The 23871-nt window shown below is 41.1% G+C and overlaps 1 protein-coding gene across 2 annotated transcripts in view; it reads right to left on the bottom strand.

The window, feature by feature from the left end:
• Positions 1 to 1684: 1684 nt before the first annotated feature.
• ARHGAP15 (Rho GTPase activating protein 15) overlaps positions 1685 to 23871 on the bottom strand; it is a 448076-nt gene continuing 425889 nt past the window's right edge. For both annotated transcript variants that reach the window (XM_077829446.1, XM_077829447.1), the window contains exon 14: positions 1685 to 2967. In XM_077829446.1, coding sequence (XP_077685572.1) covers positions 2784 to 2967 — 184 coding nt within the window. In that variant the 3' untranslated portion in view covers positions 1685 to 2783. The remainder of the gene's footprint in view (positions 2968 to 23871) is intronic.

Below are 23871 nucleotides of genomic sequence, written 5' to 3'. Positions count from 1 at the left end.
TATCTCTGTCTTGCTGGTTTCAGCAACAGCAGCTTTTCATCCTGAGGAGCTGCTCTCAAGTAGGCATGGGGATATGGAGCTGAGTTTTTAAGTCTGGTTGGCATTTGAGTTAATAATTTCCCCCAGTGGATTCATGTGGCTGTTAAATGGGATGGGGGATAAAAATAGTATCTTGTGAAATGTCACATATGAGTGCACTGATTGCAAAGGCATCCTTGCTTCTCTCCACGATCCACAGCAAGGTCTAACAGGAAGAGATAGACTCTGCCCCATTCAGATACTAAAATGTTGGGACCCATACGAGTAGTTACACAGATAGCACTGAAGACATTATAGAGCGACCTTTTAAGTCAGGAATCACCAAACTGAGGCTTCTGCAGATTTCACATCCAAGCAGTTAAGGGGAACCTTTATGTTCCAGGGAAAACTTTTGTTTGTATTTTTAAGAATAACGTCTTCTGACTCTTACAGGTTCCAAGTAACATATGAACGTTTCACTGCGGACAATACTGGGAATTACTTCAGTGACTGTGAACTGGGGCTGTAGAATCATAGACTTTAAGGTCGGAAGGGACCATTATGATCATCTAGTCTGACCTCCTGCACAACGCAGGCCACAGAATCTCGCCCACCCACTCGTGAAACAGACCTCTAACCTATGTTTGAGTTATTGAAGTCCTCAAATCGTGGTTTAAAGACTTTGAGGTGCAGAGAATCCTCCAGCAAGTGACCAGTGCCCCACACTGCAGAGGAAGGCGAAAAACCCCCAGGGCCTCTTCCAATCTGCCCTGGAGGAAAATTCCTTCCCGACCCCAAATGTGGCAATCAGCTAAAGCCTGAGCATGTGGGAAAGACTCACCAGCCAGACACCCAGGAAAGAATTCTCTGTCGTAACTCAGATCCCACCCCCATCTAACATCCCATCACAGGCCATTGGGCATATCTACCGCTAATCGTTGAAGATCAGTTAATTGCCAAAATTAGGCTATCCCATCATATCTTCCCTTCCATAAACTTATCAAGCTTAGTCTTGAAGCCAGATAGGTCTTTTGCCCCCACTGCTTCCCTTGGAAGGTTGTTCCAGAACTTGACTCCTCTGATGGTTAGAAACCTTCGTCTAATTTCAAGTCTAAACTTCCTGATGGCCAGTTTATATCCATTTTTTCTTGTGTCCACACTGGTACCGAGCTTAAATAATTCTTCTCCCTCCATGGTATTTCTCCCTCTGATATATTTATAGAGAGCAATCATATCTCCCCTCAGCCTTCTTTTGGTTAGGCTAAACAAGCTGTAATGTGAATGGTATTTATTAAGGAATACACTGAGTTTCTGACCATCATTCTTCCAGTCCTATAAACAGTACCTGGTATGTTGCTGTGCTTATTTAATGATGCAGCACCATCATTATACATTTATTCTCATAGATGATCACTCTAAGGAGCAACCTCTTCTGCTTAACAACTTGGTATTTTGTAAGATGCTGTTGAACAAAGCCAACTGTAATTCATGACCTGTTAGGGGTGATACTTGAGACATATCTCTCATGAACAGCAGATCTATGCATTAATCCTGTGTTTTGGGGTCTTTAATTGCTTTAAATATTTGCTTCTAGATCTTTGTTTCACACATTTTATTTACATGGTTTATTTTTCATTTTATGAAAAATCGATAACCAGACAGACTCTTTACCACACTGGATTAGTTTTATTTATTCTCTTTGAACTTGATTAAAAAGCTGTCAAACATAAGTGTACATTTTATCAGCAGAATACTTTTACAAAACAGGGTAGAAGATGTTTATAGCTGGAAACATACATTTCAAAATAAAACAATATTTGATATATTTGAGACAGTTACCCTTTTGTTTATCCATGACAACTGAAACTAACCATCAAATGCATAAATTGATTCAAGTCTAGCCAAGTAATCCTAAGGGCATATGAAAAGGCTTTTTTTTAAAGTTCTTTCTAGATGAATTTAATGTAGTTCACCAATAAAGCATCCTCAGGAGCATAATAAAAATTCTACATAACATGACATAGCTAGGGAAAGAGGGAAGATGTACAATGTGATGAAGAATCAAAATGGATGTTACATTAAAAATGAGCAGTTATGCAATTTCTAAATTTCATGTACAGCATTTAAGGACAAAATGTCTAGGCTTTAATTTTGTGTCTAATTTTTCAGACAGATATAATACTGCAATAAGTGCAGCTTGCTCTCTTTCTCTCTCTTTAAACATATTCATTGGAAACTGTTTTGAACTGTCACTTTTTGCTAGGGGAAAAATTACCATTCAACATGTCTCCATAACTCTCACTATACATCAAAGGGAAAAGGTATGTTACATTTACACCAAAATCGGTTATGAATGATGAAACATGTCTGTTTTAATTTAATTGCTTTTAATATATTTTTAAACCATTAATCTGCATTGCTGTTTATCTTGTTGTGCCATTGTATATGCTGGTAAGCAGCACTTCCTGTGTTTTTTGACCACATTCTATATACCCAGCTTGAAAATAATGGGATGAAAAATGAGTCCTGGAGTTTTCGCAGAATGAAACTCTCAAAGGGTTAATGTAGAATACATATAGCAAATGTTGACAATATTTTTTATTCCAATGTTTGAAAATTAAACACAAAATCATCATTAAGTTTTCACAAAATGAGGCATCTGTCACTTGAAAGAAAAAGAAATATTTCAGAAATATGTTTACAGAAATGTAAAAATATTAGACGTCAAGACAGATGTGAACATTTTCAATAACAGGCCCTGTCTGTCAGTCTTCCTCAGAGCTGAAGATCTTATTGTACTCACTTAACATAAGTTCAACTATCTGGTTTTGGTACAGCATGTGCACTGCCATGTTCCCTGACTCCTTTTCAGGTCTCAGGAGTGTTGGTCCAAATACAATTCCTAAGCTTTGTGTTGACATAAGATTCACGGATTCCTTGGCTGCTATCCTGTTGACAAAAGGAAAGAATTGGTTAAAGATGAGGGATGTCAAAGGAGGCGCTATTGCATTTGAAGCAGAGAAATGCATTTTATTGATTCTCCTATCAGTAATGTTTATTTGGTTAAATTATCAAAAAAAAAAAAAAAGCGAGGAGGGAACAGGAGTCGATAACTTCTGGCAGCATGACAAATGATGAAAGCAAATGTATATGTAGACAGCAAGACCTTAATTGGGTTGAGATCTAGGGCCTGAATTTCAGTACTCAGGTAGGACCCAAACACAACTAGTTTATGTAGTCCCTTTATTTTTTGTTTGTGTTCACTCATGGCTGGATTTAGACACAGGGAATGAATATCAGGCCCTGAGGGTTGGGAGACAGTCAGATTTGTTGGGGGGCTCCTGGAAGGAACCTACTCGCTTCTGTTAGCACACGTTCCTGTACTGGTGCAGTGTTGGTGTGCATGGACAAATTAAATGAAAGATCACATGAACCTTTGCCACTTCTGCCAGTCTCAGCCCAGTTACCTAAGGGGTGCAGGAATGAAAAGATACTTTGAGAAGAAGGGTAAAATGTATAACAGTATGTGTGACATGTCTATCCTGACATAAGGCTTCCTAAAAGAAAATAAGACCCTCCATCTTAATTAAAGGCTTTGGAAAATAATGCTCAGGATTACAGCATTAGACATATTGGTTTTCCGTATAATTTATAAAGCTGTTGGCTACAGTATTAATACTAAATGTTGACAATCATGCATTCTTACAGATAAGACCTTAAGGATCAAGAAGTCTGATTTAAGAACAACACAGATTTAGTGGATAAAGTATAGGTCGCCATTTCTGAAAATTTGACCCACTGGGCCAGATCCTCACATGATGCAAATTAGCATAGTTCCACATCACTCAGTGGATTTACACCACTTGGGGACTTGGCCTATAATCTTGAAACATACTGTCTAGTCAGAGAGTGGAATAGTCTTTTAAAGAACTACTTAAAAACTGTAACTTACACTAGGGGTCGGCCCCAAAGCCCAGTGAGGTTAATGGAAAGACTCCAATTGACTTCAGTGGGCTTTGGAACAGTCCTTATGAAAGCAAAACTCCAACATGTCTGATATACTTTCCTGGAGAACCCCAGTGAATAGAAATCTGTTTTCTTTAAAAATATGTAAAATGTAGTAGAGTGGAAAGAGTCTAATATATGCATTTTTAATAGAATAAATTATAGTCAGCCCCTACCCATGAATGCAGACTAAAGGTACTTTCAGAACTTAACTATGCACTGATCTGCTTTTCATTTATGAACACTTTACAACAGAGTAGTTTTAAGACTTTTTGTCATTCCGAAATGAGAAGTGGCTTAAGAAGCAGAGTGAATGTTTTGGGGGAAAGTACTTTCTAGTACTCTCTTTCCTTCTTCATCAGACGTATCTTTTAAAAATCTTAAACATTAAAAAATACAAATTCTTCTGTTTCTAAATACTTTTTGCAGAAGCTACAGTAAGCTACACTAATGGTGGCAAAAGCTGCATGAGACATCATCTATTCCATCCCTCAGAGAAAGATTTCTCTCCTGTTAGTGGGTGGGTCATGCAGTGAAGACTATCTTGTAGTGGAACCCTGCCAAACTTGTAGTTTACCACATTCCCTAAACGCAAACACTCATTTAGGTTTTTTTGCATGTATAAATAGGAAGCATTACTGTAGTTCTGTCTCATATGTGTAGCTGTGGTGTCCATTACACAAAGCACTCTCCATATGGTACGAATCAGAACATCTTATTAGTTTCTTAAAATATAACATCTTTATTATAAATGAAAAAGAATACAGTATATTTTCCACTATTGCAATATTAACATAGCATTGTTCTTCTCAGGGAGGGGTTCAGAATGTCAGAAGTCAGGAAGAAAAACTACTTGTTAATAGCTTTGGTGCCAATTGAGTAAGTGCGAGCATCTGATCACTGTCATACATTTTATCCTAGTTATTTATTGCTACAAACATTTTTTCCTAATACCACTCAAGCAGTTGTCAGGTGATTAATAAGGTCCTGATCCTACAAAGATTTATTTGTTCATGTGCTTAACTTTAAGCACATGAATAGTCCCGGTGACTTCATCTGGACTGCTCATATGATAAAAATTACATGCATAAATGATCTCTGCAAGATCAGTGTATACAACATTATATTGGCAAAGCTATGAGGGTCCATTTCACCCAGAGAAAAGTCATGTGCAATATGTCCATTGTGCGTATTTTGAGGGGTGAGCACTCTAGCACTTGTCGTGGTTATCGAGTGAGATGATATGCCTATTATTAAAATATGAAATCATCCTCCAAATATGCAAAGCTAAACACTAATGTTCACATGAAGGAACAAGCTACAATACTGGCTTCTAACCTTGTAAATTTCTAAGCCAATTATTATTTCTTAAGTGCCAACGTTGTGTTTGTTGCTGTAAGACATGAAAATCCAGAGCCAGCTCCTTGGCCTCAAGGAGGCTACTTTGCACCATTCTGGCATGCTGCCATCCTTGTGGGAGCAAAGGGGTGAGGTAGGATCTGAGAAGAATCAAGAAAAGAGTTATAGGCTGGGATAGAGACATGCCGCGTCTCTAAAGCACGGGCAAGAATTTTACATGTGCTTTGACATGTTAATGGTAGCCAGGGTAGAGATTTGAGCAGCGAGTAACACATTCCAAGTCATGGGCAAGGAAGATGATTTTGGCTGGACGGGGAGGCAGTGAGATAGGAAGTGGAGCAGTAAAGAGGGAGTGAATGAGAGGATAAATGAGGTGGGGGAGGGGGGTCAGGGAGTGACAGCAAATAAGTGGAGTGTGAGTCAACAGTGGTGCTGAGGTGACTGAAGTGTGTGAGTTGTGTAGAATGACAGAGGCTGAATGTGGTAGGCGGGCCAAGGAGCTGGGGTGGATGAATGGGAGGATGAGTTTCAGGGTGAGGGGGGTAAGTGATGAGGCATCACCACTTGATGTGACTATCACCAATGGTGTTTGGAGAGAAAAAGTTTGAAGTAGAGAGGAAACTGAGCAGTTATTTGAAGAGAGCGAGAGTTGGGCTGAGGTAGGAATGGGGTTGAAGAAAATATCTAGTTGGCTGGGAGGAATGAGAACGGTAGGGAGAAGACAAAGTCATGAAGAGAGAAGAAGAAGAAGACCACAAGCCCAGCCACTCAAAGTTATTTAAGCACCTAACTCCAATTGATATAGAATACTTTTGAGGACCTGGGCTTTATGGCCTAATCCAAAGCCCAGAGTAGCCACTGGAAAGACTTTCACTGATTTGCAATGGGCTTTAAATCAGACATGTAAGTTGTTGGGAGAGGTAACTCAGGGCTAGATCCACAAAAGGGATTTGGGCACCTAACCGCTACTTAGTGCCCAAATCTTCAAAACCCATGGTATTCCTGTAAGCACCTGAATTCCCTTGGTGCTTAAATTTTTGTTAATATAGTCCCCCGGGTGCCTACTGAGCATGTGTGCTTCGAGCTAAATTCTGATGGCTGGGTGCCTAGCTCACATCTAAGCCCTAGTGAGATCCTTAAACTAGGCATTGCCCTGACTTCTTCCCTATGGGCCCAATCCGGTAGGTGTGCTCAGAGGCCACCTACCAGATTGGGCCTTGCACCAACAAGTTGTAATGGAGAAGGAGCTGGAGCTCCCCTTATAACCTTTCATCCAGTGGCTAGACCGCTCACCCAGAAAATCCCAGCCTCTGACCAATGTGGAGCAGCAACTTGAAGATAGGTCTCTTTCAGGGGAAACGAGTATCCTAACCACTGGGCTATATGATACAATAGGAAGGGCTCTCTGAACCTCTCCTATTGAAGCTGTTCTGTATGATATAAAATACTTAACAATTCACTGGACATAGAGATGAACTTGGGTCTTTCACAGCCCAGAGCAGTGTCCTAACCACTGGGTTATAGAGTCATTCTTACTTTTTCTCTGGCCCAATGAATATTTAATTAGTCATACAAAGTGGAACAGCTTCAAAAGTGCCCTACCCTAAGGTACCTATAACCCAGAGGCTAGGACACTCACCTGTAATGTGTAAGACCTATGTTCAACACAGACAGGGGAGGTGGGGGAAATCTGATCCCAGGTCTCCCACATTCTCAGTGAGTGCTCTAACCACTGGGCTAAAGGATATAAAGGGAAAAACATCCCATCCCCCATTTTTTGTGAAAAAGAGCTTGGGCATCTGACTTCAGGAGAGAGTTCATAGCTGTGAGTCCTGTGTGGTGACAGGCATCTCTCTCTGACCTGGACTTAGGTGCCTAAATCTCTTTGACAGGCGAGGCTTAGGTCACACCCCTCTCCTCGGCATTTGCTTTTGGCTACCTTAGATGGTTTCCTGCTCAGGGTGCTAGCTTTTGTGAATACCATTCTTAGCCACTTAACTCTCCCCATGAATTGGATAGGTGCCTGGGTCCTAACTTGGGATTGTGGATTCCACTTGGTGGTAGGATGCCTAAACATTAGGCCTTGCCATGCTGAGCCTCAGTCCCTTTTGTCAATCTAGTCCTAAATATTTAAATACCGCTCCCTCCCTGGCTCAGTCCTCACATGGCATCAGCCTGCAGTTGCAGGCCATTACTTAAGGGATAGCATGTTGCAACCTCTTAAGGTGTGTAGTAGCAGAAGTGTTGCCTCCAAATACCCAGGAAGGAATACTGTCTCTCTAAGGCAGAATGACTCCCTGTGCTCTTCCTGGGCCACATCCCCTGAACACAAAGATCCATTTGAGCCCTACATAAATAACTAGTGGTGTCATAATGTTATGGTCCAGTGGACAGGGGCAGTGGACCACGTCAGGAGACTTGAGTTTTATTTCAAACTCTCTCACAGACCTGCTGTGTGACCTTGGGCAAGTCACTTTACCTCTCTGAATTGCTCTTTCCCTGCCCACAGTTTGTCTGTCTTGCCTCTGTAGATTCTAAGTTCAGTCATTGTGGATAGTTCTCTGAGAATATCCACCCAGTGTGCAGTGTCAATAAAAGAAATCTAACAGAATGTTGGGAACCATTAGGAAAGGGCTAGATAATAAGAGAGAAAATGTTATAATGCCACTTTATAAAGCCATAGTATGCCCACACCTGGAATACTGTGTACAGTTCTGGTCACCCCAATTCATAAAAGTTATATTAGAATTGGAAAAGGTACAGAAAAGGGCAACAAAAATGACTAGGGGTATGGAACATCGTCCATCTGAGGAGAGATTAAAAAGACTGGGTCTGTTCATCTTAGAAAAGAGACAAAGAAGAGGGATATGATAGAAGTCTATAAAATCATGAATGGTGTGGAAAAAGTGAATGGAGAAGTGTTATTTACCCCTTCTCATAACACAAGAACCGGGATAGCAAGTTTACAACAAACATAAAGAAGTCCTGCTTCATGCAACACACAGTCAACTTGTGGAACTTATTGCCAGGGGATGTTGTGAAGGCCAAAAATATTAATGGGTTCAAAAAGAATTAATTAAGTTCATGGAGGATAGGACCATCAATAGCTATGACCTAAGATGGCTAGGGACACAACCCCATGATCTGTGTGTCCCTAAACCTCTGACTTCCAGAAGCTGGACTGGATGACAGGGGATGGATCACTGGATAATTGTCCTGTTCCGTTCATTCCCACTGAAGCATCTGGCACTGGCAACTGTCAGAAGACAGGATACTGGACTAGCAGGCCCATTGGTCTGATCCAGTATTGCTGTTCTTATGTGCTTTGGGACAGTGACTGTCTCTCACTATGTTTGTGTACAGAACATGGCATGGGCAGCACTCATTTTAGATGGACCTCTCCGCACTAATGTAACATTAATGATGAATAAAAGCTGAAGTAAAAACTTTTTTTGTATAATAGTGGCTGTATTGCTGACTTGTGATTATCATCTTCAAAAATATGAACTACTTATCAACCTGGTCTGAGTCTGATATAAATTAGACCTAGAGAAAAAAGTAACTCTTATTTGAAAGGCAATTTTAAATGCTATTTAATCCAGTACAATTTGAGGAAAATAATTATGACTTTGTGGTTTTATACCTTTTTCTTTCAAAAAAGAAATTATTTATCAATGAAATTATGGTTGCTGTATTATATCCATTACTCCTGTAGTTGTGAAGTGAAATTCAGTTTATTAAAAAAAAAAGGTTAAAATGGGCAAGAATTCATTTTTGGCAAGAGCAGAAAACATGATATACAGCCGACAACATAAAAAGGGAAAGGAAATGCCAGAGCTACTTTTTGTCAAGCCCAAATGGAAGGAGCAATGATCCATCCATTTAAGATTATTTTAGAAACAATCTATAATCCAGTGCTACAGATGTTGGAACCTCGTCAAAAAAATTGTTGAGCCTTATGCTGTGCTAGGTTTTTTTTTTCCCTCCAAAAAGTCAGTTGAATTGCTAATTCAAAGAATGTTTTATATGCTTTAAGATCACAAGCCAAAAGAAACTCATATTGAAAATACAGATCTCGTTATTAATAATGAAAAGAATTAGTCATGTATTAAAACAGTAAAGTATCTGATTGGAAAACTCTAATATCAAGGACAGCTATATAAGCAAAAATACTTTTTAAAATTTGTGCTTTGGCTGTTACCATGGTAACTGGAAGCTGGAAGCGATGTAATTGACTGTAGGACAACTATACAGTTAAGGTCATTACCTTATAGTGAAAATGGCTCTCCAGTTCTATGTAAACTTACAGTTTTCAGACACTAATGGTAAAATCATTATTGATTTTGAAGTTTGGGAGTCATGGTGAGTGTGACAACCCCTTCAAACAAACCATCTGTAAAGACGGGTACTTTGTGTGAGTGACTAAGAAAGAGGTAAATCCTTCCCCCTGGTGACACTGATTCCTTTAGCACTTTAAAATGGAAAAGTGTTCTTACTGAAACATACACCAAAATCTATAAAGGTAAATCAGTTTAAATTTTCCCAAAGGAAATTATTTAGTATTGGTAATTCACTATATATTGTAGTGAGCTGGCTCATGTGTATTAGATGGAATCAGAACTGTTCAACTTTGTGTCATCGGCCCTATATGGCTACTGAAACTTCTACCTTGACTCAAATGTTGGGGGAGGAGGGTGTCTCTGCTTTTGGAGAAACTGATTTTGGCAATGTTATTTACTATTTATTTTAAATTAGATTAAAAAGTTAATTTTAAGAGTCTGATTCTGCCACTCTTGCAGCGTCTGGGCAAAATATAATATGACTAAAGAGCAACATGAGGGAACATTAACAAAACCAATCAGAATAGTTAGAACAAACAAATGGCTCAGCTTTTGAAACATAAATCCTCAGCTGGTAGAATGCCTGCTTTATTCCCTGAAGGCAATGGAGCTACACCAATTTACACCAGTACAGAGTGTTACTCTCGGGGGGGTTGTTGTAAAGAGCATCACAGCTTCTTCCGAAGCATGGAGAAAAGTAATCAAGGAGTAATCAAAAGTAAACAAGGAGAAAAATAATCTCGCAACTAGGCAGAGTATAGCTCATTTACAGCATTATGCACATGCATAATTAACCTATGGAACTTGCTGACACAAGATATTGAGACCAAGACTTTGGCAGGATTCACGAAAAGATTAGAGATGTATATGGATAATGAAAACTCTGTTGTTACATGAGATGGAATAAAAATGTATACATGATTACACTTCCTTATTCTTCTGGGGACAGCCATTAAAACCCTGCACTTAGAAAGAAACTTCCTCTATGGATACATTATTCTTTGCTTGTCCATTGAAGTGGCTTGCATCTTTTCTGAAGTCTGGTACTGGCTACTGTCAAATACAGGTCACTGGACTAAATGGACTATTGGTCTGAGCCAATATGTAAATTCCTATAACCTCATTTAGTGGGTAAAAATCTGCATATTCCATTGATTCACTTTACCAGTAAATATCCCAAAATTAGCTAATATCTGTTTCCTATACGTAGTCAGGCACATGGAAATGGAGCGTCTTAACTTCAGAAGTAAACTGTTATGGCAGTAGTGGGCAAACTATGGCCCGTGGGCCGCATCCGGCCCACCAGCCATTTTAATCTGGTCCTTGAGCTCCTGCTGGGGAGTGTGATCTGGGGCTTGCCCCGCTCTGGAGCTCCAGCCGGGAGTAGGGTCGGGGTCCGCTCCATGCAGCTCCCGGAAGCAGCAGCATGGCCCCTTCCGGCGCTTACGTATAGGGGCAGCCAGGGGTCTCTCCTCTGCATGCTGCTCCCTCCCCAATGGGAACCATGGCCAATGAGAGCTCCAGGGGCAGCGCCTGTGGACAGGACAGCACGCAGAGCTGCCTGGCTGCGCCTCTGTATAGGAGCCAGAGAAGGGCCATGCCACTGCTTCTGGGAGCCATTTGAGGTAAGCGCCACCTGGAACCTGCACCCCTGAGCCTCCCCACGTGCCCCAACCCCCTGCCCCAGCCCTGATCCCCCTCCCACCCTCTGAACCTCTTGATCCCAGCCCAGAGCACCCTCCTGCACCCCAAACCCTTCATCCTCAGCCCCACCCCAGAGCTCGCACCCCCAGCCAGAGCCCTAACGTCACTCCCCCCCCCGACACCCTACTTCCCCTTCCCTGCATGCTGAACTCCTCATTTCTGGCTCCACCCCAGAGCCTGCACCCCCAACCAGAGCCCTCACCCCCTTCCAAACCCCCAACCCCAATTTTGTGAGCATTCATGGCCCGCAATTTCTATTCCCAGATGCGGCCCTCGGGCCAAAGAGTTTGCCCACTCCTGTGTTATGGGAATGGTTCAATTGCTTGCTATACTGAGTGTACTGGCATTAGGGATATCATTAGTTAACAGATCTCTTTGCTTTACAGTTGCAGGCTTTTGGGTTGGCTTTACACAGTAGTTTCCTGATTGTTCATATTGCATTTCTTTTAATCAGTGTTGACATATTAAATTTTGATTTTTATGATGCAATGATCCTAGCTGAGTATTTTACACTTTCCTTCCCTGCTGCAAAAGCTGACTTGCAGAAGTTAAAAACACACACACACACACACACACAACAACAGGTATTGCATTATATACTTTGCCTTAGTGACAAGATATTTGGGGAGAAATCATCCAAGCTTGAAATAAAATCTTTATTGAAAGTAATTCTACATCCATGCCAGTGAGACGCATTGTAGGATCCGAACAGATGTCCCAGGGGAAAACTGTGCACCAGTCAGGGTTGATTACTTAGACCTCCTGTCAGTTCTTAACTCACTGACAATGGCTGAGGCATTCAGTACAACTTTGTTTTCTTTATTCGGAAATAAAGTTAATATGCTTACCTTAACTGTGCCAAATGTACTGGAAAATAACCTGATAATAAAAGTGCCGTCCTCTAAAGTGATAATGTCTGTATGTATAAGCACATTTTGACAGGGCTTTTGCAGCCTAGTAGTGAACTATTAGGAAGGAAGTACATATACCAAATGATACACAGATAGCCTATCAGGTTTCCTGTGACTACATTTGCTTTTTATTCAAAGCCTCTGGTACATACTTTTCTGATATACAGCATATTATAGTAAAGTTATTTGCTATTGCAAACTTACTTCCGCTCAGCGATGTTAGCCATTTTTTATGACTATTGTTGTGTTATTTGGTATTACAAGGATGACCAAGGTATGGAGTTTGATTTTGGGAGTCATTTTAAGACATTGGCAACAGTAATCATGCAGAGATAATCTGTATTCTCAGGGGACTATGTCCAGTTATAGGGTGACCCAACTCACCCCAGATGGTGAAATTCATTCTGTGCAGACAACTAGTATGAGGCCGATGCACCACTTAACCCATTTTAAGAGAATTTACCAATGTAATCAATATAATTGAGCTCTTGATACCAATACCATAAGTCCAATTTGTTTAAACTGTTAGCTCATTGCAGTACAATGGAGATAAATTTAAAATATAGTAATAAATTGGGAGTCTCAATATTTTATGACTACAAACAAACCCTAATTATTTATGTACTTTATGGATGATTTGCTCAGTTGCAGTGCAGTGCTATTCACTAGCTGATGAAGCTAAGTAAATGCAAACACTATCAAGGGAATCTCTAGATTGCTGTTTGTTAACTTCATATACCATGTTCTGGGGGGTTTCTCTGTGCATATGTATATAGTATCTTAGATTTATACTTTATAGTGGAGTGCCAAAATATTATATTATGACGTATGCCCTTTTCAAAATGTACTAGGTGGCTTGAATGTATAATTCAAAGATTATAGGAAATACCTAAAATGATTAATATAGTTACAAAACTGCTTTTTTTCACCAGCCTGAAATACTAATGTGCTTAAAATTCCTATTTGCTCCAAAATGTTGAAGTCAAAATAATAACTATGTAAGATCAGTAATGGAGAAACCAAGTCATAGCGTATGATATGCTATCTAACAGAGGTCAGAAATAGTTCAGACATACTTAAGGGTTTGCTTTAGCTGCAAATAGCCTTAGTGGCTCCCTGGCCTACAAAACTTCATAGATTCCTGCCCTCTGCAGCTGCAGATGCTAATCACAACTCTTTGGGGGAAATCCCTTCTCCTCAGAGGCTCTGGGACACAAGATATGGAATTTGGTGCTGCCTTCTTCTCCAGAATAGCCTTCAGCTCTGCTCATTCAACTACCATATATGGTAACTGGGCAGCTGATAATGACACTAAGGGGAATGGGTATTCCCCAAAACAATGGCTAAATTATATCTGAGAATAGGTTCTTACTTGGCTCAAAGATCAAGCTGGAGAAAGACATTCATTCTGGCTATTTGGCTTTACCCTGAGTTTAAGAGGAAGGTATTTCGAAATTTCACTCTCCCCCCCCACCGCGTACCAGAACCAGGGCTCCAGCTGAGCCCAAACGTTTATACCACAATTAAACAGTCCCTTAGCCTGAGTCCTATGAGCCTGAGTCAGCCAGCATAGGCCAGCCACGGGTGTTTCATTGTAGTGTAAACGTACCCAGAGAGACTAAGGGTGGAATCCACAAAGCTACTTAGGAGACTAAACCCAGATTTAAACACCTAATTCCCTATTGTGATCCACAAAACTCCTGCCAAACCCTCTAGGCACCTAAACTCATTCGGTGCTTACGTTTTTCAAAGGAAGAATTCCCTAGGCAGCTAAGTTTGAAATGACCCACTCAAGAGGATTTGGCTTGGAAGTCATACTAAGTTAGGGCCTCTTGCAATTTTTAGCCTGTGATAAACGTCCACATCTTCTATTATATTTGGCTTGTATGGTATTTAATTCATTATTTGTGACTGAGCACAGAGCGGTTCTGATTAATATTTGAAGGGGATACAACTAACACATTTGGGCTAATCACCTTAGCACAATGGAACATTCTACCATTAGCGTAAAGCTAGTCTGTGCAGGAGGCAGAGCTTTCTGAGGAGGTGGTCCAAGATTGTGGAACAAACTCCCCCTGCAAATTAATGACCCTCACAAACCTCACCACCTACTGCTCCAAGTGCAAGGTGCATATCTTTGACCTGCCTTCTCTAACATAAACAACTAGCAGGGTGTACCTTTAGAAACCCCAAACCAAAACCCTAGTAAATAAAACACTGCACATGCAATTCTCCCCATAGGGGAGAGGATGAGAGAGAGAACAAACCATGTGTACAGATGTTAGACACATTGTGTAATACATTCCTTGAAGAGACTTGGGGCTAGATCCACAAAAAGAATTAAGGCATTGCAATACCTAACTTTTAGGCACCCTCCCATCTCGTGGAATCCACAACCCTGAGTTTAGAGCCTAGGCTCCCAGTACAATCATGGGGAGCATTAAGTGTCTAAGAATGGGATTCACAGAAGCCAGGAAACTGAGCAGGGAACTGCCTAGGCTAGCTAGTAGGAAATGCTGAAGGCGAGAGGTAGACCTAAGTCCTGCCCCCAAAGGGAACTAAGCACCTAACACAGGCATGTTGGAGGTACTTCTCTCTGCTTGGGATCCTAAGTGTTGAGCCTGGCTTTATGTGTTTACAGTTGGTGGTGGAGACCTAGGTTTGGATCCATATTCTGCCTGACTTGAATATAGGTCTCCCATGTGAATGCTCTACTCAGCAAACTGTTGGATATTTTGGGGTGAGTCTCTAAAATATGTATTGGACCAGAGTGAGAATTACTCCATAGTCTAGTGTTTAGACCGAGGTTCTGGTCCCTGCTCCAAATCAGGCAGAACAGAGATTTAAACCTAGGTCTCCTACATCCCAGCTGAGCACACTAACCACTGGGATATTGGTTACAGTGAGAACAACCTTTTATGCACATTAGGTATATATTCTGAGGATGCCTACTGGATCAGGCCCCCACAAGTGAGGGAACCCCAGTTTGAGAATCCTGCTGGAGCTTTAGGCGCTGAGATGAACAGCACCATCAGGACTTGGGCAGCTTTGTTCATGCCCACTGCCAGAAATTTAGGCACCTCCAGGTTTAGGTGGCAGTTGATCAGGGTTTTGAAGATCTCAGTGGCACCTAAATGACGGTGTGAGGGACCTAACGTGGCAGTTAGGTGTCTAAGTCCCTTTGTGGGTGTAGTTCTTGGATAGTACAGTGATGAAGGTGGTATAAGTACCTATACAGAAGAGAATAGAATCAGACTCAAATATATGTATAGCTCTACTCACAACATCCTTGACTGGCTTTGTAACTTTTGCTTCTGGAAGCTATTTTTTTGTTTATAGATTCATAGATACTAAGGTCAGAAGGGACCATATGATCATCTAGTTTGACCTCCTGCACAACGCAGGCCACGGAATTTCACCCACCCACTCCTGCGAAAAACCTCTCACCTATGTCTGAGCTATTGAAGTCCTCAAATCGTGGTTTAAAGACTTCAAGGAGCAGAGAATCCTCCAGCAAGTGACCCGTGCCCCATGCTACAGAGGAAGGCGAAAAACCTCCAGGGCCTCTTCCAATCTGCCCTGGAGGAAAATTCCTTCCTGACCCCAAATATGGTGATCAGCTAAACCCTGAGCATATGGGCAAGATTCACCAGCCAGATACTACAGAAAATTCTTTCCTGGGTAACTCAGATCCCACCCCATCTAATATCCCATCACAGGCCATTGGGCCTATTTACCATGAATATTTAATTACCAAAACCATTTTTATTATTGACTCGTACACCAGACCAGCCTAGTAAATAGCTGAACCTGTCCTGGTGCCAGGATCTATAAGCTTTGGGGGTCTGCATGTCCCAGAAGGCAGCAGATACTTTTATATGAATATAGCTTTAAGTTTCTAAATTAGTTTAATTTTTGTAATTCAAGAATGGCTTAAGCCATGTTTCCTTGAAACATGAAAAAATAAAAAACAGTTCGGTAACAATCTCACTTGAATCAAGAACTGCAAAAATAGAACCTTTATCATCAGCACAGCACATCCAAAAATGTCTTTGTAAAATAAATCAAATTATATGAGTTAATTGATTCCAGGCAACATCAGCAACTGCAGGTGGAAACTGAATAACAGGATGCTTATTAATGAAGGACTATTAATCAAAATTGACAATCGCAATTCCTGTTTCTTTTATTTGAATTCTACCTGCAATGGCCATAGACACATTTGTCAAATTTTTAAATACAGATTCGTAAGAAATGGAAATATTTAACACTTGGGATTTTAGTCGGAGATATAGGGCTATTTGTTTAAACAGTGAAAGGATATCCTAAATCCAATGTGACAAGCAATGCCAAAGATGCCAGTGGTAATTAATTAGCACTTAATTTAGACCACAGAACAACAGGATATGGAATTGGTGCTCAGTGCCATTTCCCCTTAGGCTCCATCTCATGAGGGTCAGGAGTATGGCTGTTGTGTTGAAGGTCAGTAAATAAATTGGGGGAACACATTGACACTGGACTTTTCATGATAGATATCCTTCACCCTTGTAACTGCTTCTGGCTATCATTGACGAGAAAAGGACTGTGGCTGTTTTGTGAAGAATGCTGTGTACTAGCATGATTCAAGCAAGGTAGAGTTTGAACTCACATGTCACACACTAGTCACACTAGATGCTTCCTACAGAAACAGAACTATTGCAGCATGTGTCTGTCCTAGAAATACGCTTTTAAACACAGCTGGGAAAGCTTGAGAAAGCTTGACAAGCAAGCAAATTTGCTTAAAAAAGGTCTCAAATTTGTTAGATTTGTGAGCTTAGCTTTTACCTTAAGCTTAATTACAATCAATGGAAGATTTTTAAAGTGAGGGGAGAAATTAAGTCAGCAAGAAAAAATGCACACATTTCTTCATTATGCTGTGGACTTTGTCTCTAATAATAATATACAGCACTTATATAGAACAGTCCATCCATAGATCTCAAAGGTGGGCTAGCATTATTATCTTCATTTTACCAGTGGGGAAACTGAGTGTCTGAGATACGAAGTGACATTTCCGTAATCACACAATGATTCCATGCAGAAACTAAATACTAGATCTCCTGACTCCTAGTCCATTTTCCTAGTCATCACATATGGCCACCTTTGGACAACACATTCAAAACAGAACATGAAAAGCATGCACGAGGTCCTGCAAATGAACTAGTAAGGTTGTACACAATTGCACATAACTGGAATGGTTTATTTTAAATATGCTGGTGAGAAAAATAAAAAGCGGATATAACCCCTGGCATTGTGTACAATAATAGAATCCTCATCCTTCTGAGCAGGCTTAGAGCTTCAGCCAGACAGGGCTATCACAAACCCTCTCAGCTGCTGTAGTCTTCTCCCAACAACTGCAAACTCTGGGGCAGGAGATGGATTTGGCATCCATAGAGAGGTGGATACCGTCTGATACAAATACTCATACAGCCAATTTTTTCCCTTTTGCAGTTCAGCTGAAATGGCAATGGGCATGAGCATTGCTGTTCAGATACCAGTATTTTTCTCAAGTTGCCAGCAACAAATGATCCCCTGCTACACTTCAGAAAGTCATATTTTCTCCCAGGATACCAGATGTGGAAACACTAGAAATGGTAGTGTGCCCCCTTCACACAGATTTAATTGCTACTGTAGATCCTGTGCTCATTGCACGATCACAGCTTTATATAGTAGTTTCCCCAGCAGGGCTGTGTCGTCTCATCAAAGAAATTCCTGGCCAGGTAACAGCCCTCAGAAAATATCCCAAAGAACCATTGGGTTAGTATTTACCTTTGCTTTTCACATCACCGTACGCCTTGCGGTGCCCTGTACATATCACCTCTCTAGCCCATGGGTGAAGTGCTATTGAAGTCAATTACAACTTCTTCAGAAGTGGTATTTTTACCCACAAAAGCTTATGCCCAAATAAATCTGTTAGTCTTTAAGGTGCCACCGGACTCCTCGTTGTTTTTGTGGATACAGACTAACACGGCTACCCCTCTGATAATTGAAGACAATTACAAAACTCCCATTGCTATCCATTCCATAGCCTGTTGCAGTGTGCAGTCACCGTCCTTTTGTGTTGAAGCTGCAATAATCTATTGGGAGCAAAGATGTGGACCCAGAATATGTTTCCAAAATGTCCAGTTTCTGACTTAATGTAGTCATTTGGCTGAAATTTTCAAATTGGGAAGCTCAACTTTAGGCAACCTGTTTGAAAATGTATCTGTTCCAATGAACCTTGAAAGCTCTGAGGACAAACTTAGCTTTATCCTGCCAATAAATCATAATTTTTATCCAGTATCATGAACAAAAGTTTCTGTTTTATATGGCATGGGATGTTCTTTGGAGTTGCGATCAAGAAATGTTGGCAGCGAATGGCTTCATAAGGGTCATAGCACAACTGCATTTCCTGTTCTGTGAACTGCTAGCTATATATGTTCTCTATATGGTATGCCATTTTAAGTGATTCCAACATCTGAAAAACCTAAGTGTATTGTCCTACAGGCTCCCTCTCTTGTTGTTAGGATTAAGGTCTATACACATTGATCTGCCTAAGAGCAATGATTGAGTATGGTATGTGAACCCTCTATAAGCTACTAGTGCAACATACATCCACGAATTTGTATCACATTTGAAAGATGCTTTAACATGCCTCCCAGCATCACAGTTGCTTCAGCACTGATATCAAATATGAATGGAATGAGGGTCTTTCTTAAATGCACTAGTGAATATATGCCACTGAGAGTTTTTGATTTATTTAAATTTATTTACAATTCACATCCTCATGAACAATGTATTTATAATGTCAGCATTGTCTTTTCCACTCACACTTTGTCTTGTCCATTCACCTTAGCTTGATATTTATTCTTTATGCACATATGTAGCCCACTGCACTAAATGCAGGAAATGTCTGGAATGGGTAACTGTGGAATGCACCATTTGCATGAACTGCAAGTTTGTAGGTTTCCATGTCTTCCCAGTTTTAAATAGGGGTTGGGTAGCTCATTGGCCCTCTTGTGTGTTCAACTATCCATCTGTCTGCAGGAGTGTTACAGTGGGTCATGTGATCGTGGCTGAACCCATCCTAATTGCCTCAGATGCTCTACAAATGTCCACTGTTCATTTTCTGTCATGCTAAACTCACAATTTCTGGCTTTCTGCCTCAGCCCCCTTAAATACTAGTTTAGGCCACAAGTTTGTAATTGTGCAAATGTCTAGAACTGAAGGTGATCAAGAAATAAGGCTTATTTTTGCTTTACATTTGTTTCTAATTGTGATAATCCAAAGCTACAGTGCCTGGCTGATCTGCCAGTGGACTGCAGCTCCCCGGTGAGTTTTACTGGCATAGGGAAAGCTCCAGACAGTGTACAGCCAACTTTGCCAACTCTATGCCAGAGGCTACAGGAGCTCCTGGATAAGGGGGGCATAACGGGCCTGCTGAAGCAAGAAGAGGGTGTGGCCAGGGCATTGCACATGCTGGCCAGAATGGCCAAAGGGACTGTTGCAGCCAGGGTGCAAAATTAGGAGACAGAACTGTCCAAAGTGTGATGGGGGCTGAACTACTCCCCAGCAAGCCCCTGGATTAGGAGATGTGCCAAAGTGAGGTGCTTCCATGTTAATTCCTACACGGCACTGAGTTGAGGCACAGGGATGAATTAGCCTCCAGTGTGGACAGGATCAAATGGCTGCCTAGAAGGCTGCAGGTTTCTGTGTAACCTCTCCTTCAGATACACTTGAAAAAACTCCTTAGATCACTGCCAGCTTTCATGTAAATTTCCTTAGACTAGTAGGGGAGGGGGCTTGAAGTGCACCATATCTGAGTTGCTGTGTCTTTTGTATTAACCCTTTAAATGAGTACTCAGCTGCAGCTTGTGTATGGCGCAGCACTATGCCAATGGAATGTCTGCAGTGGAAAGGGGACACTCCAGATATCCAGGATACTACTCCAAATAAATGTGTGAGTCTCTAAGGTGCCACAAGGACTCCTCATTCTTTTTGCGGATACAGACTAACATGGCTACCACTCTGAAACCTACTCCAGATGTGTTTTGCCCACTGTGTAGTTAGGCAGTACCAAAGTGGTTAATGGTTCATTCTCATAGTCTCTAAGGCCCAGATTTGTTAAGGTATTTAAGTGTTTCTACATTCAGTGGTGCAGTGCTTAACTGATTTAAGAGCCTAAATCTCATTTTCAAAAGGAATTTAGGCACGTAGGAGCAAAGAATCCCATCGACAGCTCATGGGATTTTGGCTCCTAAGTGCCTAAATTCCTTTAAAAAATGAGATTTAGGCTCTTAGGCATTGCAATGCCAAGGGCAGCAACACCTAAATACCTTCAAAAATCTGGGCCTAAATTCCTTGTAAATGGTGAGCTTTCTGTGCACTCACCCTGTTGGTCCTTGCACTGAGCTCAGACCTGGAGGAAAGATTAATTCAGCCAAAAGACAACTCTAGAACCTTATAGTCACCATATTTGTCTTTCAGGACCCTCTAGTTGGACTTGCAGATCTCTACTTACCTGCTCTCTGGAGTTTTTCTGAACTATGGATAGGAATTTCATTAATGAGGAGGATTAAGTTTGGCTGTGACTGCTGGACGCCAGATAAATACAAACTGCATGTGTTTTGTACAGGACGCCCCTGCACTATTTCCAGCTGCTCGATATAACTATAAATTTTTTAGGGACAGTAGATATTAATTCAAGTGTAACCTGAGTCCAGCGTACAGAAAAGAATGATCCATTCAGTCATGAGGAGCGTGTACGGATCATAGTTATGTGACAGTGCAACATTACCCAGAATATATCTAAAACATAAAACTAGCTAGCATATAGTATTATGTATGGTAAATATAATGTGGAGCATAAGCCTGTCTGGAGACAGGGGCTCAGATTCTGCATTCTGCTTTAGCCCCTTTATGGCTCTCCAGAGGTGTCCAGGGACAGATAGCTGATGAAACAGGCAGCTCAGGAATATCCAGCATAAAGGGGTTTGCAGATGGCGTAGAGGTTCCAGAACAGCTGTATGCCACCCGTCTTACAGCCCTCAGTGTAGCAACATGCCATGGTAGGGAGGGGGCAAGGCGAGAGCATCTAAGTTCTGAGTCTAAAAATCAGGCTGAATAAGCATGCTAACGGTGAGACGATTATCTGAAACAGCAGGACCCTTCCCACATCTGCCTGCAGCATCTATACAAGGCAGAGCTTCTCTCGCTCATTCCCTCCCAAACTTTTGGTTTTCTCTATTCCCCTGGAGCCTCCTTTTCCCTTTACTCTGACAGAGGCTGTTTCTAGCAGTAGCAGAGTGGGGCAGACATCCCGATGACTACTTCACTCCACGCTGCTCTCCTTCTCCACAGCTCTCCTGTAGGGATGGGTTCAGAGCTGGGAATGGAGCAACTGACAGGAGAAGTGCCAGGGAGGAGACAGGTAGCGTCTCACAAAACAGCAGCAGTGCCTCCTAGTTGCTGGGTGTGAGAACTGTAAAGGAAAAATCCCAGCTTCTGAGACAGAGGCAACTTGTTGGGACTTGTGACACAGGAGAGGATACATCTATCATACACTCAGCTGTGGGTTAGCCATTCCACAGGTTTATGACTTTACATTGCATCATAATGGGTAATGTATGAAAAGATACATATTTTCCATTTAGTAACATCTTGCTGGGTTTTCATCTAACTCTTATAATTTTAATTATAAAATGAACATAACCTGTATCAAATTATAAATATGTTAACATATTGAACGAGGAGAAGAAAAATAAGCACCAGATTTTATGCTATACATGCACATGAAGGTATGGTAAAAAATCTGGTTTCCTTGACCACATTGTCATAATATGCATATATAACTGCTTATTGAATCCAGGCTGTGTAGACAACAGCAAGAACACTGGCTCCATACCATCACAATGCATGCCCACAACAAAGAGGAGGAAAGAACAGGCTCTTTCATTGTGTGTTTCTAAGTATTACCAACATAAGGGCTAAAAACATTACCTCTGTCTGAAGTATATCTATGTATCCATGCATAAGTTATTAACTGTGCTCCCTGAGCACAGTTGCTGAAAATATTAATATATTCAAATTATATTCTAGCTACTGCAAAAACAGTAGATCAGACAAATGTATTAAAATCTCTTCAGACAAAAGAAGTGTTATTTATATAGTTTCTCCCCTTTTTACTTAAAGTCTTGAACATAAACCTTCATCATATATAACATACTAGAAAGCAAGAGGATCCTTAGCTATCTGAATGTGGATTTAAGTTCAAATGTAACCATAGCACACTATTATACTTCTCATAAACACATTTTCACTGATATTATGTGACTTGCAGTGTTTATAGAGCAAGAAAGAAGTAAAAATACAATGCTGACTGTAATGCAAGGATGCCTTCTTTCAAACCCTGCAGGTCAAAACACCCTGGACCTAATCCTGAGGTTTGGCCAAACTGCACACAGCAGGAATTGGGAGTTGCAAAGATGCCTTAAAGCCATGTTTGCCTGTCCCTGATCCTAGGCCACCATGTGTAGGGCTGGTTCCCTGGCTTAATTTAGAGAAAGATAAGGGCTGGTTGAGTTTCTCAGTTACTAACTGCTCTAAGGGGCCAGAACAGTCATGCCAAAGTCTCCTTTGCTACAGCTATGCTCCCTTTTCTCTGTTATGCCAGCAGCGGTGACCAGGAGAGTGGAGTAAAAGCTTTTTTGTTACTGGAGGATTCCCCCTTTGCATTGGTGTGATCCTTCTGGGGACAGACTCTCCAATTGTGGGATTATTGTGCTGCAATAATGCAGCAGAAAGTGGCTGCACCCACATGCAAGAATCTGGCCAGTTGACATTAATTCTAAATGTTTACCCAGTGTGCATGGTGAAATTTCACCAAGCTGACATCCAGGTCCTCATCCAGATCCTTTAGACAGCACTAAACTTTGGTTAACAAATATGAGAAGATATTTCAAGTTAAAAGGCCTTTGCTGTGGTCAATAGCCAGTCATCCATAAAATATTTCCCTTTCTGCCACAGTTCAGGATTTCTGAATGCCTTGCAAAGAGATACTAAGCATGTGACAAGCAGATTTGCATCTCTGCCAGTGGGTGTACTAAGACCTTTTATCAGTGATAACAAACAAAGTAGGTGGTCGTCTACCTCTTTTCTCACTTAAAAAAAAAAAGATGACATTTTTAACTGTCTGAAATGATTTTGGAAGCAGAGATACTGGGTTAACTCACTATGAATTATTAGTGGAAAAGTGGGTCTGAGAAGTGTGTTACATCTGAAATATTTTTCATCACTTGAACATGTGCTGTCCAGAGCTGGCCCTGTTTTACCAGTCACAGGGAACAAACATTTCACATTCACAGATGCTCCTAATTTGGTGCGGTTTGGAGTGTAATTTAGATCAAACGTATCCATGTAAATGAGTCAGGGTTTCTTAATTAGGTGCTCTAAAGGAAAAAAAACTTGGACCACATCAGTAGGTGTGGGTGTGGTGCCCACAATACTGGAGTTTTTCCTAT

The sequence above is a fragment of the Eretmochelys imbricata genome, chromosome 11, assembly GCF_965152235.1.
Source record: "Eretmochelys imbricata isolate rEreImb1 chromosome 11, rEreImb1.hap1, whole genome shotgun sequence".
Taxonomy (NCBI): Eukaryota; Metazoa; Chordata; order Testudines; family Cheloniidae; genus Eretmochelys; species Eretmochelys imbricata.
Note: the sequence above shows the minus strand (reverse complement) of the source record. Positions and strands in the feature narration are given on the sequence as shown.